This window comes from Myotis myotis, unplaced genomic scaffold (genome assembly GCF_014108235.1).
Source record: "Myotis myotis isolate mMyoMyo1 unplaced genomic scaffold, mMyoMyo1.p scaffold_m19_p_4, whole genome shotgun sequence".
In the NCBI taxonomy this organism is placed as follows: domain Eukaryota; kingdom Metazoa; phylum Chordata; class Mammalia; order Chiroptera; family Vespertilionidae; genus Myotis; species Myotis myotis.
The window spans coordinates 104,583,206-104,600,327 of record NW_023416346.1 but is presented as its reverse complement, the minus strand read 5'-3'; the positions used below and the strand labels follow the sequence as shown (position 1 = coordinate 104,600,327).

Here is a 17,122-nt window from a genome sequence, read left to right as displayed (position 1 = left end):
AATGTATTAAATATTAACCTTCAAATTCTGCAGTTTTTAAAATGGATATTCATGGTGAGAAGAGATAATTTGAAGATCTGCTGAATCTAAAAATGTGGATTATATCTTACTTTGAAAGTCCAATTAGTTGTACTCAATACAATCTGCAACCCCAACAATTATATAGCATTTTGGGGGGTAATCACAAAAATATTTAGGACAATTCGTTAATACACACTTTGTCATTTCACACTTTGTCATTTGCATGTTTACATTTCAACAAGAAGACCGAGTTCCTATAAAGGCATCATTTCACTCACTTGATTTGTCCTTTGCCATATATTGTAGTGTTGCTTTTTCTATTGGTGTTATGTTTTGAATTTATAAAAGAAAGAAATTGTCAGGCAGATATATTGGAAAAAATTATATCTAGAAGCAAATAAGCCATTTCTTATATACTTATGTAGAGACACATTTATCAAATATCCAGATTTCCAAATAAATACAGTTTCATGCCAAACTGTTATACATATTAAAACATACCCCAAAAACTTATTTTTCCAAAGCTCTTTTACAATTTCATTATGTTGCCAAGATGAAGAGGGAACAATTTTCTCCCACTCAAACAATAAAGATAAAGTTAAATATTTTGTAAATTATCCTGAAATTATACTTTTTAAAATCATTTCCTGTTCCATTCAATGTCCTGAAATAATTAACATAATTGCATTTCCTACTTTAACATCTCTCTGCTATGAGCAACATTTTATTACCTGCTTTATGTAAAATGTTTTTTTATGGTTACAAACTAGCTATGAAACTAATACAACTTGAGGTAAATCTCAAATGCCAAAGGAAGCTGTCCCGTGTTCTCACATAGATAACATTTATAAATCGTCAATATAGCAACTATGCACTACAGAGCCGATAAGAATGTGCTGAGCAGTATGAGGTTTTATTTTGTCAGAGTTGGCTTAACTCACAAAGTAAAAAGAGTTCTATGTGATTCACTACACTTTTGTAAATAATCACTATTTGAACATCCAAGCTACAAAGGATATTTTCAAAAAATTAGTACTTATAGTAAACATCTCTTAGAACTGAAACAGAATTCTTAATGGAATCAGAACAACATAGCAGAAGTAAAATCACAACCCTAAAATATATTCCCTATCAATTGTGAAAAGGTGTTATTACTGTTTTCTTCATAGACTTAGAAGGGGGGATGTTTCTTGGAGATCCTGATTGACTATATATAAATCAGAGATTATTATAACCCTTTTATTGAAACACTAAGTGAGAATTTTAGAGGATAAGATAACCTAGGCTAGGACTTTCAATTACGCTAACGAAAACTCCTACCTGGCAGTAGACTCGCCTGTACTTTCATCAGCCATCATCTCCAAATCTTGTGAGTGTTTCTCACAAGCTCTTTTGAACAAATTCTCCTCTGGAACTGCTTTAGGAGTATCTTCATTTGCTCGAAGATGTTCTATCAGGTTCTGTGGGTGCCAATTCTGAAGCACTCTTTGATGGGCAGGGGCCAGTCCTGGCACTGGTGGCAATATGTTGTGGTGGACAGGACTATTGCTTTTCTTCAGTCCGTTTCTGTCCCGAGAGTGGTTCTTCAACCTGCCCTGAACCTGGGTCCCTCTATGCTCATATCCTTCCTGCTGAAGGCAGTTTCCAGGGTTGGAAGAACCTTGAGAAGGATGACTAAACCACCTCCAGCGTAGCCGTAGGATCTGTTTCACATCAAACTCTTTCTTGCCAGACATTGACATTGTTGCAGGAGGAAAGACAAAAGCCTTCTCTCACAGAAAGGAAACGGAGCCTTTGTTATCTCTGGTTTCTCTGCCTCTTCTGTTGAACTAACAAAAGCACAAGTGCCTAGAGCAGCCTTTTCTTGTTTCCCCCCTCCCCCGCTGCCTGCTGCCTGTGCTACACAGAGAATACTTCTAGCTTTCTAGCTGCAAAGCTGCAGCTAACAGTGTAGGTGGGAACCCATACTGACAGGATGATGAGGTCAGACCTTAAACAAGTAAATCAGCTTAGCACAGGAAAGCAGCTACCACAACACACTCCAGCTGCTAATGTGCATGCTCACTCACAGCCCTTCCCTCCTGGACTTGCAAATATTGAACCCAGCTTCTTCTTTCCCGAGTTACAGTAGCCGAGGCTTAAAACCAAGCATGTGAGCAAAAGCAGAGTGTTTAAACTCACTTCCTTCTAGAGTCCCTTCACTCACCCCACCCCCTGCCAGATTCTTTTCCCAGTAGCTCACTTCTAAAACTGTGCCACTTTGTCCTGGGAGAATTTGTAACAGCGAATTCATTATGATCTATTTTGGGGATCTTACAGAAATTTTGAAGGTGGTTTATTAAGGGAAAGTATCTTGCCATCTGTCCCCTCATTCAGGTTTGCCATTATTTTTACAATGCATCTGAAAATGTGAATGTCTTTACATAAATATTTGCTTGAAAACCTGAAGAGTTTTAAAAATATAAGAAAGTGTTTTCTAATCTTGTTAGCTTAGAAGAGATGTATTTTCTCAGTGACCAAAACTTGAAAATAAATAGTCCATTCTGATTCCATGCCTGTAAAAAACATCTCCTTATCACGGTGTTCATTTTCATAGGCAGTGTTAAAGGTCTATTTTTTTAAGTTCTTATGAGAGGATGCAAAACAACATGTTTTGAATTAACTCCAAATTGACACATAACTCAGTAATAGCTGTGCACAAAGTACTTTGAGATCTGAATCAGAATTACTAGTAGCACAGAGGTAGATGTTTTACAACATGAAATGCATCAATCCCATCTTGAAATTTAGTTTGAATTTTATCCAGATTTCCTGCCTTGCATGCAGGTGATAATGGGGCAATTATATCAGTGTATCCTTAGAAAGAATATTGAAGCTATACGGTTTTGGTTTTAATTCTGGCTTTAGGGTTAATGAGATGTATAATCTTGGACCAGTCACTTACTTCATTGCATCACAGTTCCTTCATACATAATATGGAGAGCCTGAATAGATTTCCAAAGTTTTAACTTGCAATGCATTTTTAAAACTTGGAAATAGAGAATGAAATGAGTATCTTTTTCTATATTGGTAGGTGTTTTACCTGCAGGTTTCTATAAATGCAATTATACTTTTCTCTTATATCCCCACTTGTTTTGTAGGTGTAATGGAAAATTAATATGTCAACCAACATGACTGGGCTAAGGGTGCTCAGATATTTGATCAAACATTATTTTGGTTGTTTCTATGTGAGTGTTTTTGGATGCATTTAACATTTCAATAAATAGACTGAGTAAAGTAGATAGTCCTCCCTAGTGTGGGTAGGCCTTAGCCAAACAATTGAAGGCTTGAATAAACAGAAGGCTGACCCCTCTCCAAATAAGAGGGAATTCTTCCTGCCTGATTACCTTCAATCTGAGATATCATCTTTTTTTTTCCTGACTTCAGACTCAAATTGAAATATTGGTTCTTCCTGGGTTTCAAGCCTCCTGGCTTTTGGAGTTGAATTATACCATCAGCTCTTCTAGGTCTTCAACTTGCTGATAGCAGATCATGAGACTTGCCCGCCTCCATAATTATGTGATCCAATTCACTATAATAAAACAATCTCTTTCTTTCCTCTTACTCTCTACACTACACACACATCCTATTGTTTCTATTTCCCTGGAGGACCCTCACTGATACAGTAGGTTTTTTCTAGTACTAAAAATTAATAAACGTTGATAAATATATAGTTGAATTTTATACCACTTGCAAACAATTTATTGCCATCTCCAACTTTCCAACCTATTTACCAACAGGTTTCTTAAGCCTCAGTGTTAGCATCTATTATCATCACTTCTTGGTGAGTGTGTTTTCCCTTCATAGTATTTAGCATGTAAATAATTGGAAAGGATCTCAAATAGTTCTCAAATTGATGAGCCCCAGGCATATCAATGAGTCCTGATAACAAAACATCAATTGCCTTTCTATTATCTGGGGAGGGAAGATTCCAAGTAAACTCCTTGAAGTTAATATCTGTGTTTTAGACCTTTGTGTTCCCACTGTGCCCAAAACACAGTGTTGGCCATTGAGTAAGCAAACTGTAGAGAGCAGTCAGAATAAATACAATGTTATAATAGATTGAAAATAATGTGTCCTAGTCACAAGAATAATAACTAAATTGGCCATCTAAGTAGCTCAAAATAATATATTCTGGGCCACCAAGAGTCTGAATTATTTTTCTATTACATTTCCCTGAGATTATTATGATTAAGTTAAAATTGCATATTTCCCTGTGTACCTTTTACAGTAAGATGAATGGTAACTGACACTTGTCATTATCTAAACACCGATAGAACAATATATGATTCTATCGAGAATGCGCTTTTTAAAAATATGCAGATTATGGCCAAGCTCCCGTGGCTCAGTGGTTGAGCATCGACCTATGAACCAGGAGATCAGGGTTTGATTCTCAGTCAGGGCACATGCCCGGGTTGTGGGCTCAATCCCCAGTAGGGGGCATGCAAGAGGCAACCAATCAATGATTCTGTCATCATTGATGTTTCTATCTCTCTCTCTCCCTTCCTCTTTGAAATCAATAAAAATAACTTAAAAATAAAAATACAAAACATAAAAATATGCATGTTATGGACATTTTCTTGGATCTTGGACACAGAATTGTGGAGTGACTAAGAAAGTATATAGATCTAGAAAATTATTGAAGAGAATAATATTTTATAAAGCATAAGGGTTTCTCTTAAATTTTTGTCTATGAAAGAAAGATTCAAACATATTCAAACAGAAATAAAAACGGTGTCTGTGTGGGTAGAACAATATCTTATTTATCTTTTCTTTTCCTTTGCCTTATTATCTACTTGAAATCAAGTAACTAATATATGTAGAATTAATGAATAACAAATTCTAAAAGAATTTATTGTCACATAAGTTTATTTTCTCAATATGTGCTAGAATTTTTTTTACATTTTTTATTAAAGTACAATGGACATAAAATTATATTAGTTTCAGGTGTACAACATAATGATTTGACATTTGTATAACTTACTATATTATAACCACAATAAGTCTAGTAACCAACATATGTCACCATACAAAGTTATTATGATATTATTGACTATTTTTCATATGCTGTACATTACATCCTTGTAATTTATTTTATAACTGAAAGTGTGTACCTCTCATTTCCCTTTACCTTTTTCATGCATCCTCCCACTATCCTATTATTCAGTAACCATTAGTTTGTTCTCTGTATTTATGAGTCTGTTTCTATTTTTAAATGAAACTGCAAAATGTTTATGGGCTAAAATGCCCTTCTAGATAGATAATTAATGATTATACAATTGGGAAACAAACCTGTAAACCAGTTGAAAAATCCTGGCAACTTAGCAGCCGTGTGCTCTCTTGATGTATTCTGAGTCAAATGTTGACCAGAAAATTAAATTAGTCATTACAAGGACACCTCAAAATTTAACATTTTTCAAATGTACCTAGGAATACTTTTTTTCCCTATAATTATCTGATTACATGACTTAAAGAAAAATAATGCAGTCATAGACATCTGTTCATTAAAAGCTGCACAGCAATAACTTATCCTAGTCTGGAGATGGAACTAGTCACTTGTCACAAGCCACATTGGGCAGCACTAAAATTATTTTTTTTAAAAAAAGCAGTACAGGCATACCTCAGAGATATTGTGGATTTTGTTCTTCTCAATAACTTGCTGCAACTTCTATATCAGCACTTGTTGCCTCACGTTGCACTTTTATTACGTTCTGAAGATGACTTATTTCCTAAAACCTCAAAAACCAACCTCTGCTGGCTTTAAGCTTTTCTTTTGCAGCTTCCTTCCCTTTCTGAGCCTTTAAAGAATTGAAGAGATTTCGGGATGTGGCTCTGGATTGGACATTGGTTTATGGTAATATTGTGGAGAGTTTGATATTTCATCCAGGTTGCTAAAACTTTTTCCACATGAACAATATCTGTTTCATTTTCTTATCACTTGTGTGTTCACTGAAGTAGCACTTTTCATGTCCTTCAAGAACTTTCTTTTGCAGCCACAACGTGGCTAACTGACACAAGAAGCCTAGCTTTTGGCCTATCTCAGCTTTTGACATGCCTTCCTCACTAAATCAATTACAGCCTTTGATTTAAATTCAGAGACATGCAACTCTTCCTTTCAACTGAATATTTAGAGGCCATTGTAGGGTTATCAATTGGTCTCATTTTAATATTGTTTTATCTCAGGGAATAGTGAAGCCCAAGGAGAGTGAGAGAGATGGGGAGATGGGCCCTCAGTGGAGCAGTCAGAACACACATAACATATATTGATTAAATCCGCTGTCATATGAGCATAGTTGTTGGCAGCCAGAAACAATTACATAGTAACATCAAAGTTCACTGATCACAGATCACCATGACAAGTATAATAATCACAGATCACCATGCTAAGTATCCTATATAATAAAGAGGTAATATGAAATTAACCCTCATGCCCTCACAAGATGGCTGCCTATGACCAGGCTGGTGGGGAAGTTAGTGAGGGACAACCAAACAACTGAACAAGCAGGCTGCGTGGGGTGACCAGGTCAGTGGTGGGGGGGAAGTTGGGGGTGACCAGGCCAGCAGGGGGGTAGTAAGAGGCAACCAGGCCGGCCGGGGGGGGGGTGCAGTAAGGGGTGACCAGGCCAGCGGGGGGGGGCAGTTGGGGGAGACCAGGCCAGCAGGGGGGCAGTTGGGGTGATTAGGCTGGCAGGGGGGCCAGTGAGGGGCAACTAGGCCAGTGGGGGGGCAGTTAGAGGCAACCAGGCTGGCAGGGGGGGAAGTAAGGGGTGACCAGGCCAGCAGGGGTGTGCAGTTGGGGGCAACCAGGTTGTCAGGAGAGGCAGTAAGGGGTGACGAAGCTGGCGTTGGGGGGGGGCAGTTAAGAGTGACCAGACTGGCAGGGAGTGGGCAGTTGGGGGCGACCTGGCTGGGAGCGGGAGGCAGTAAGAGGCAACCAGGCAGGCAGGGGGGGCAGTTAGGGGTGACCAGGCAGGCAGGCAGGTGAGTGATTAGGAGCCAGCTGTCCAGGATTGTGAGAGGGATGTCCCACTGCCTAAACCGGCAGTGGGACATCCCCCCAGGGGTCCCGGACTGGAGGGGGTGCAGGCTGGGTTGAAGGGCCTCCCCCTCCCATGCATGAATTTCATGCACTGGGCCTCTAGTAATAATAATAAAAAAGTTTGAAAATTGTGAGAATTACCAAAATGTGACATAGATTCACAAAGTGAGCAAAAGTTCTTGGAAAACTGCTACAGGTAGACTTGCTCAATGCAGAGTTTCCACAAACCTTCAATTTGTGAAATTCACAATATCTATGAAGCACAATAAAGAAAAACAAAATAAAACGAAGTATGGCTGCATCTTATTTAGGGATTTTTGGCTACTAAACAGATGACTTTAATCCAACCCTTGTCCTAAGTAACTGCACCCCAAATCACTACCAAATGAAGGAGGTAAAAAAACATTAACATTGATTCATAGCCCCAGTAAGTTTTCTTTATTTTTCTTTTTTTGCTCAATCCTTCCACCCACCCAACACCACTGCCCACTCCCATCTCCCCACTCCCTGCCAGAGCTATCTACCTGCTCTCTATGAGTCAGTCTCTATTTTCCTTGGTAAGTTTTCTGACTCCTGCCAAAGGATATCAAATAATTGAATGACAGTGTTATAACCAAACTCCCTCCATTTGCATCCATTTATTTAAGTAAATAGATTTTTTTCATTGCTCACCTCTGCAAAAACAAGTGGACAAAAATAAATGATGCTGACTCTGGTCTCATTCTAGCCAAAATTAATATTCATTTAGATACATGAACTTAGTACAAAAACAGCTCCATATGACTCTACTAGTAACTAATTCTCAATAACATGTTAATATTTGTTTAATATATTTTACAAATAAAAAATGTGAATGTCATTTTATTTAATTACTATACTAATAATTATAATGATCCCTCACTGAAAAATTTACAGTCAAAGAATATTTAAAACACAAAATTCAATTTACATATGTATTTTTTACAGAAATTATGACCAAGCAATCAATATGATATATATATTTTTTAAATATATTTTATTGATTTTTTACAGAGAGGAAGGGAAAGAGATAGAGAGTTAGAAACATCAATGAGAGAGAAACATCGATCAGCTGCCTCCTGCACATCTCCCACTGGGGATATGCCCGCAACCCAGGCACATGCCCCTGACCGGAATCGAACCTGGGACCCTTCAGTCCGCAGGCCGACGCTCTATCCACTGAGACAAACCGGTTTCAGCAATCAATATGATATTTTTAAGCAAAAATATATTACATTAAGAAACAAATAAAAATGTAGTTTATTTTTTTTCAATAAATGGAAAAAAGTTAATTCTATTAAGTAGAAATACTTATTACATTGAATAAGTATTTTTTAATTGAATTCATTGGGGTAACATTAGTTAATAAAAGTATATATGTTTCCAGGTGAACAATTCTATAACACATCATCTGTATATTATATTGTGTGTTCACCACCCCAAGTCAAGTCTTCTTTCATCATCATTCATCCACCCTTAACCTTCTTCTACCTCCCCCCAAACCCTTTCTCTCTTGTAATCATGCTATTGTCTGTATCTATGAGTTGTTGTTTTAAATGTATTTTTATTGATTTTAGAGAGGAAGGGAGAGGGAGAGGGACACAGAAACATCAATAATGAGAGAGAATCATTGATTGGCTGCCTCCTGCACACCCCACACTGGGGATTGAGTCCACAACTTGGGCATACGCCCTGACTGGGAATTGAATCATGACCTTCTGGTTCATAGGTCAACGCTCAACCACTGAGCCACACCGTTTGGGCAAGAATTTCATAGAATCATCGAAATAGTTTAATTTAATCACATCAGTTTGTAGATGAAGTAATTGGAACTCAGAGAATAAGTTTATAATAAAATCCTGAAGTAATTTTCATACTAACTTATAAAACATCTCATTATATGTTGTACTTACTCAATTTGAACTATCTATTAAATCACTTCTTGATAGATTTGGCTACTTTTTCAGCCCATTAACACAATTTGGCATGTTAAATATATCAAACAATGTGTTTGACAACCTTCTCAACTCCACTGCATATGTGGATGACCCTTTTCCCCAATGAAGTCTTTCACAAGAACTATAAATCAGAATAGGGCAAAAGATACCCCTTAGCCACACCATAAAAGATATTCTTCTAGTGAGGCCTTGCGACATTAATTCTTTGTCTAGTTACTCAACTAGTTACAGTTACTTATCAGCTTTATTGATTTAACAGTGTGCATGTTATACCACTAAGCAGGCTAATCTCTTTATTGTATTCCATAAGACAGTACCTTCCACACGGTGTGATTGAACATTCCATTTGCTTAGCTTGGAATAACTTCATCATCTATAGAAAGTTTGTTATCCTTAAATAGCCCCAAACTTCAATCCCCAGTTCTTTTTTTAAGGGAAATCTCTTCTTTTCCATCTCTAGGCTGCACTGTAGTGCTCAATGCATATTTGTATTCTGTCTTTTGTCTTTCTCTAAACATTTCATGTAAGTATTGTATCACTAACTTTTATCATAGCACTGAGTTCACTAGCCTTGCATTACAATTATTATCTCACAACTAAAATCTATTTTTATTTGGAAATTAATTTGTAGTGGGTCAGAGCTAGACGTTAAATGTTAATGTCACTTAACATTTAAATGTTAAATGACATCATTTCATCGTTTTGACATTAAGAATGTGGGCTCTGATCTCTGGTCAGGGCACATACAAGAAGCATCCAATGAATGTACAACCAAGTGGAACAGAAAATCGATTTTCTCTCTCTCAAAAAAAAAATAAATAAATAAAAAGGTTTTTAAAAAGAACATGGGTTCTAACTGGATTTAAATCCTGGCTCTTCCACTTGTATGAACTTAGAAATGATTATTCTTTCTATGCTTTAGTTTCTCAAAAAAAGAAAGAAAGATGTCACCAACCTCATAGAGTTATTTTTCATTGGAATATTTAGTACATTTACTCTAAAATAATTATTTAAATTATTGAATTTAGATCATTTTATCTTTATTTTTCCCCTTTTTTAATTTTTTTCCCCTTTATTGATTAAGATATTACAAATGTGTCCTTATCCCCCCAATGTCCCCTCATCTCCCCAATCCTGCCCTCACCTTCACCCCCTGTTGTCCACATCCATTGCTTATGCTTACAAGTCCTTTGGTTGATCTCTCCTCCTCACCCCCACTCTCCCCTATCGTCCCTCTGAGTTTTGAGCATCTGATCGATGCTTCTCTGTCTCTTTGTTCTTCTGTTGCTCCTCTCTTGTTTGGGGTTAATCTAACATATATTTTTTTAGAAATTAATTTTACTACATTTATTAAAGTTTTAGTTATACTTTTAGCATAATTTTAGTAGTTTCTCTAGGTAGTGTAATAGATATCCTTACTTTTTTACCACTTAGTTTATGTTAATCTTGCCACTTTAATTAAAATACAAAGACCCTGAACTATATATGTTAATTTACCAATCCCATCCATTTTATAGTTGTCATATACCTTGCCACTACATACATTATAAATACCACAATAGAATGTTACATAGAATTGTTTTTTTCAGTCATATGTAACATAGAGCTATTAAATTTAATTGAGATATTTACCATTCTTGCTGTTCTTCATTCCTCCTGAAGATTTTAGCTCCTGTCTGATATCATATTCCTTTAGCCAGGAGATGTTCTCTAGTTTTTGTTTGTTTGTTTGTTGGTAGTACAGTTCTACTGGAGAATAAACAATACTCTATATTTTTCTGGTCTTCATTCTGGTAGGATATTTTCTCTAAATATAGACTTCTATGTTGTCTTTTTCCAGCATTTTAAATATCCCATTTTCTTTGGGCCTCTACTTTTTTTTTCCTGATGAGAATTCAGTGGTCATGATTTTCTGTCTACTTTCAGAAATTTAATTATGATATGCTTAAAATGTGGTTATCTTTGTATTTATCTTTGTTTTTGAGGTTTGCTGATCTTGAATCTGTAACAATGCCTTTCATCAATTTTAAGAAATTTTTGACATTGTTTCTTCAATGTTTCTGTTGGTCCATTTAATCTCTTCTATTCTTCTAAGATTTTAATTACACACATACTAAACATTTTCATATTGTCACACAGATCAATGTAGCTCTTTTAAATTCCTTTTGCTTTAAGTTTTTTAGATTGGACACTTCTTAGATTTCTATCTTCACCAGTGGTCGGCAAACTCATTAGTCAACAGAGCCAAATATCAACAGTGCAACGATTGAAATTTCTTTTGAGCGCCAAATTTTTTAAACTTAAACTATATAGGTAGATACATTGTTATTAACTTAATTAGGGTACTCCTAAGGCTTAAGAAGAGCCACACTCAAGGGGCCAAAGAGCTGCATGTGGCTCGCGAGCCGCAGTTTGCCGACCACGGCTCTAACCGTTTGTTCTGTTATCCTTTTCTGTTTTTAAATCCATCTAGTGAATTGTGAATTTCAGATATTGTACTGTTTTTAGGTCCAAACTTTTCATTTAGTTCTACTTTATGGCTTCTATTTCTCTCACTCTCCCCTCATCCCCCATAGTTATAATATCTATTTAAAATTATTATCTGCTAATTGTTTATATGTCTACTTCATGTTGGGGTGGATCATTATTGGCTACCTTTTTACTTCAATATGGATCACATTTACTTGTTTACTCATGACTAGTAAATTGGAATTTATCTTGAACCTTGTGATTATACATCCATATAGATTCTGGATTATTATAGTCCTTCAGAGAGTACCATTTCCCCCTTTGGTTTAATAGTCATTATTGGCTGAAATCAAACTTTAAACTCTATCTCATTTGCAGTTGTAAACAACTTAAATCTTCGTTCAATAATTTTAGCCTTAGCTAGTTTGCTGTAATCAGCAACATACATGAATAATTCAGCAAAAACATTGGTAGAGTTTATACTTAAAATGTGTGGGACCATCTTTGACTCTCTCTTGATGGGATTTTCTCCCTTCTTATCCTTTTGAAGTAACCCTGAACATACCCTGGTTCTTCAATAAGACTATAGGTTTATATCTGAGTTGTAGCTATCCCACATATGTGTCTTGCCCTCAGGATCAATGACATAAAAAAAAAAACTTAGTGCTATACGCTATACTTTTTCCAAAATATAGACTTCTCTTCAGTTTCTGCTTTTTTTGGTAACACTGTAGTAAGTTTAAAGTTTTTTAAAATATGTTTTATTTTTTGGAGTTTAAACCCTTATCTAAAATAGCATTGGCAAATATGTTCTCCCATGCAATGGGTTTTCTTGTTGTGTTGTTGATGGGTTTTTTTTGCTGTACAGAAGCTTTGGATTTTGATGTAGCCCCATTTATTTGTTTTCTCCTTAGTTTTATTATGTTAAGGTATGACCCCTTTATTCCCATTTTGCTGACGGTTTTTTATATCAAGAAGCGATGTTGGATTTTGTCAAATTTTTTTTACATCAATTGATATGACTGTGATTTTTCTCTCAATTTGTTTATGTGATGTATCACGTTTATTGATTTGCGGATATTGTACCATCCTTGCATCCCCGGGATAAATCCTACTTGGTCATGGTGTATGACCTTTCTAATGTGATGCTGGTTCCGATTTGCTAGAATTTTGTTGAGTATTTTGGCATCTATGTTCATGAGGGAATTGGCTTATAATTCTCTTTCATTGTGTTGTCTTTATCTGGTTTTGGTATTAGGGTGATGCTGATTTCATAGAATGAGCTTGGAAGTGTTTCTTCCTCTTGAATATTATGGAATAGTCTGAGGAGGATAGGTTTTAGTTCTTCCTTGAATGTTTGGTAAAACTCCCCTGTGAAGCCGAAACTGGTTTGGCTCAGTGGATAGAGCGTCAGCCTGCGGACTGAAAGGTCCCGGGTTCGATTCCGGTCAGGGGCATGTACCTGGTTTGTGGGCACATCCCCGGTAGGAGATGTGCAGGAGGCGGCTGATCGATGTTTCTCTCTCATTGATGTTTCTAACTCTCTATCTCTCTTCCTTCTTCTCTGTAAAAAATCAATAAAATATATTTAAAAAAAACAAAACAAAACAAAACAAACTCCCCTGTGAAGCTGTCCAGTCCTGGGCTTTTGTTTGCTGGAAGCTTTTTGATGACTGCTTCAATTTCTTCCATAGTTATCGGACTATTGAGATTTTTAGATTCTTCCTGATTGAGTTTTGGAAGGTTGTATTTTTCTAGAAATATGTCCATTTCCTCTAGGTTGTCTAGTTTGTTGGAATAGAGTTGTTCAAAATATTTTTTAACAATCTTTGTATTTCTGTGGGGTCTGTAGTTATTTTGCCTCTTTCATTTCTGATTTTGTTTATTTGGACCCTCTCTCTTTGCTTCTTGGTGAGCCTGGCTAGACGTTCATCAATCTTGTTTATCCTTTCAGAGAACCAGCTCTTCATTTCATTGATCTTTTGTATTTTTTGGGGGGGGTGCCTTTATGTAATTTATTTCTGCTCTGATCTTTATTATCTCCTTCCTTCTGCTCACTCTGGGCTTTTCTTGTTGCTCTCTTTCTAATTTTTTAAGTTTCAGAGTTAGATAATTTACTACCATTTTTTTCTTTTTCTTTCTTTCTTTCTTTTCTTTTCTTTTTTTTTTTTTTTTTTTTTTTTTTTTTTTTTTTTTTTTTTTTGAAGTATGCCTATAGAGCTATAAACTTCCCTCTCAGGACTGCTTTCATTGTGTCCCATAGATTTTGGATTGTTGTGGGTTTTCATTCATTTCCAGGGTGTTTTTCATTTCTTCTTTGATCTCTTTGGTAATCCAGTCATTGTTTAATAGCATGGTATCAGCTTCCAAGTGTTTGAATTTTTTTGATTGTTTTTATTTTAGTTTATTTCTAATATTATGCCATTATGGTCTGAGATGATGCTTGATATGATTTCAATCTTTTTGAATTTGGAGAGACTTTGCCTGTGACCCAATATGTGGTTTATCTTTGAAAATATCCCGTGCGCACTTGAGAAGAACATATATTCCGTGGCTTTGGGGAGAAATGTTCTTAAGATAACTATGAAGTCCATCTTATCCAGTGAGTCATTTAGTATTGCTGTTTGCTTTTTATTTGCTAATTTATTATCTAGAGGATTTATCCAGTGATGTAAGTGGGGTATTAAAGTTCCTTACTAGGATTGCATTGTTGTCAATCTCTCTCTTGATATCTTCCAGGAGTTTTTTTATGTATTTGTTTGCTCCTGCATTAGGTGCATATATGTTTATCAGGATTATATCCTCTTGATGTATTGATCCCTTTAGTGTTATGAAGTGGCCTTCCTTATATCTTGTTATGGCCTTCACTTTGAGGTCTATTTTGTCAGATATAAGTATTGCTACCCCATCATTTTTTTTAAAATCATTTCCATTTGCTTGCAAGATATTTTTCCATCCCTTCACTTTCAGTCTGTGTGAGTCCCTTCTTCTGAGGTGAGTCTCTTGTACACAGCATATATATGGGTCATGTTTTTTTTTCCTTCATTCAGCTACTCAATGTCTTTTGATTGGAGCATTTAGTCCATTTACATTTAAAGTTATTATTGATAGGGACTTGTTTGTAGCTATTTTTATTTTTTGTTTCTGTATCCTTTCTTCCCTTTTTATTTCTTCTTTTTACACCAGTCCATTTAGCATTTCTTGCATTGATGGTTTGATAGCAATAAACTCCCTTAGCTTTTTTTTTTTTTTTTTTTTTTTGTCTGTGAAGCTCCTTATTTCCCCTTCAATTTTGAATGATAGCCTTGCTCAATAGAGTATTCTTGGATCCAGCCCCTTGCTTTGCAATACTTTGTAAATTTTTTTTCCATTCCTTTCTGGCCTAATGTGTTTCTGTTGTGAAATCATTTGATAATCTAATGGGAGATCCCTTGTACGTAACTTTCTGTCTCTTGCAGCCTTTAAGATTCTCTCTTTGTCCTGAACAATTGCCATCGTAATTATGACTTGTTTTGGTGTGGGTCTTTTCCGGTTCATCTTGTTTTGGACTCTCTGTGCTTGTGTGACTTTTTTCTTCCCTACATCAGGGAAGTTTTCTGACATTATTTCTTCAAATAGGCTTTCTAACCCTGTTCCTCTTCCTGTCATTATGGCACTCTCTTATTCATATGTTGCTTTGTTTCATGTTGTCCCAAAGCTCCCTTAGGCTCTCCTCCTGTCTTAATTTTTTTTCTCCAATTGCAGTTCAGTTTGGGAGTGTTTGCTTCCCTGTTTTCTAATTCACTAATTTGGTCCTCCGCTTCTCCTAGTCTACTGTAGAAAATTTCCCTGGTGTTTTTTTATTGCAGCTGTATCACTATTTCTTCTTGATTCTTACCTAAGTCGTTGATTTTTTTCATCCATCTAATAAATGCACTGTATAACACTTATTCTGAATTCTTTTCCTGACATAATGCATGCCTCTGTTTCACTTAGCTGCTTTTCTTTCGATTCTTTTTTTTCTTCCTTTGGGGGTTTCTTTGTCTCCCCATTTTTGCTTTCACCAAAGCATTTAGGTGTCTAGTCATGCAGGGGCTGCTCCTTGGGCAGCAGCAGCTACTCAAGCAGCAGCTGCTCCTCGAGCAGTTGTGGCAGTGGCTGCTCCTCTGTGGTGGCTCCTCTGGTGGGCGCTGCTCGCAGCAGTGGTGGCTCCTCTGGATGGTGAGGGCAGGCTACTCTCACAGCTGCTACTCTTCGTAAGGGGTCAGTCGGACTGCTCACAAGGCTGACGCTCCTCAGGCATGGATGGGCTGTGCACGACTGCTGTGCCTTGGACCAGGGTGGGCTGCTCACACAGCTGCTGCTCCTCAGACAGGGGCGGGCTGCTCACGGTGCTGCTGCTTTTTGGATAGGGGTGAGCTGTTCACACGGGTGCTGCTCCTCAGATGAGGGTGGGCTGCTTGTGGGGCTGCTGCTCCTCAGACTGGGCAGGTTGTTCACATGACTTCTGCTCACATGGTCGCATTGCCTGGGCTAAAGCGTTGTGCCAGCCACAGGGAAGCATGCTTCGGAACTCACAGGAGCCTGTTCCTGGGTTGGCTAGAGTCTTGGAGATTATGGGACCACAAATGAGGCAGCAGGTTCCTGGTGGTGGTGGTTGTAGAGTACTGGGTGTTATCTGAGGTCACCCTGGGTGGAGGTGAGTCTAGGCTCTCAATCATAGCTGCTCTTCCCTTCAAAAAGGCACAGTCTCTGTGGAAGAGCCGGATGCCCCAGGACTGTTTGCAATGGTAGCAGAGGCTGCCTGGTTAGGCGAGCCCAGTCAGCCTGCCCCCAAAGGTCCTGCAGGATATAACTGTGTCTCTCTCTCTCTCTCTCTCTCTCTCTCTCTCTCTCTCTCTCTCTCATACACACACACACACACACTGAATGTCCACACACTCTTTTGCTCCCTCCCTCACTCATGCTCTCTCCCTCACTGCTGCCTTCTTCCTGCCTCTGTAGTTGGGTCTGGAGTGTTATTAACCCATTCGTGGATGGAGTCTCCTCTCCGGATGTCTGGTATGTGGCTCACTCTCTACCACATTGGCCAAACAGGATAAAACTCACCTCGACAAGACACAACATAAAGGGAATAAAACACAAATGTACTCATGACACCAATAACCCCAATAAAAGTGACCACCAGAGAAAAGAGAATTAGGGGAGAGAAAAGAGAGCACAAATGATATGGAAGAGAGAAAAAATAGTATGAGAGAAAGGAAAAAGAAGAAAAAGGAAGAAAAAAGTGGAGAAAACACCAGAGAACAAATAGATAAACCAAAACATACAAACACCACATACCCAGTAAAGAGGGTGGGAGCAGAATACCGGTCGTTGGACATCCCCTGACAGGTCCCAGATTGGATAGGGTGCAGGCTGGGCTGAGGGACACCTTCTGCCCCAGTGCACGAATTTTGTGCACTGGGCCTCTAGTATAAATATAATGATGCATTATGTAACCTTTTGGGAGTGGCTTTTTATGCTCACCACAGTTCCCTTGAGATTCCACCAAGTTGTGTGTATCAGTAATTCAGTACCTTTGTTGCTGAGTAGAATT

General features: G+C 37.4%; 1 protein-coding gene across 1 annotated transcript in view; it reads right to left on the bottom strand.

The window, feature by feature from the left end:
* The window catches only part of KLHL4 (kelch like family member 4), a 98,244-nt gene extending 96,234 nt beyond the window's left edge, over positions 1 to 2,010 (bottom strand). Inside the window, exon 1 of the mRNA XM_036306165.1 lies at positions 1,342 to 2,010. Within this exon, the coding sequence (XP_036162058.1) occupies positions 1,342 to 1,763 (422 nt within the window). The 5' untranslated portion in view covers positions 1,764 to 2,010. The remainder of the gene's footprint in view (positions 1 to 1,341) is intronic.
* Between the last annotated feature and the right edge of the window lie 15,112 nt (positions 2,011 to 17,122).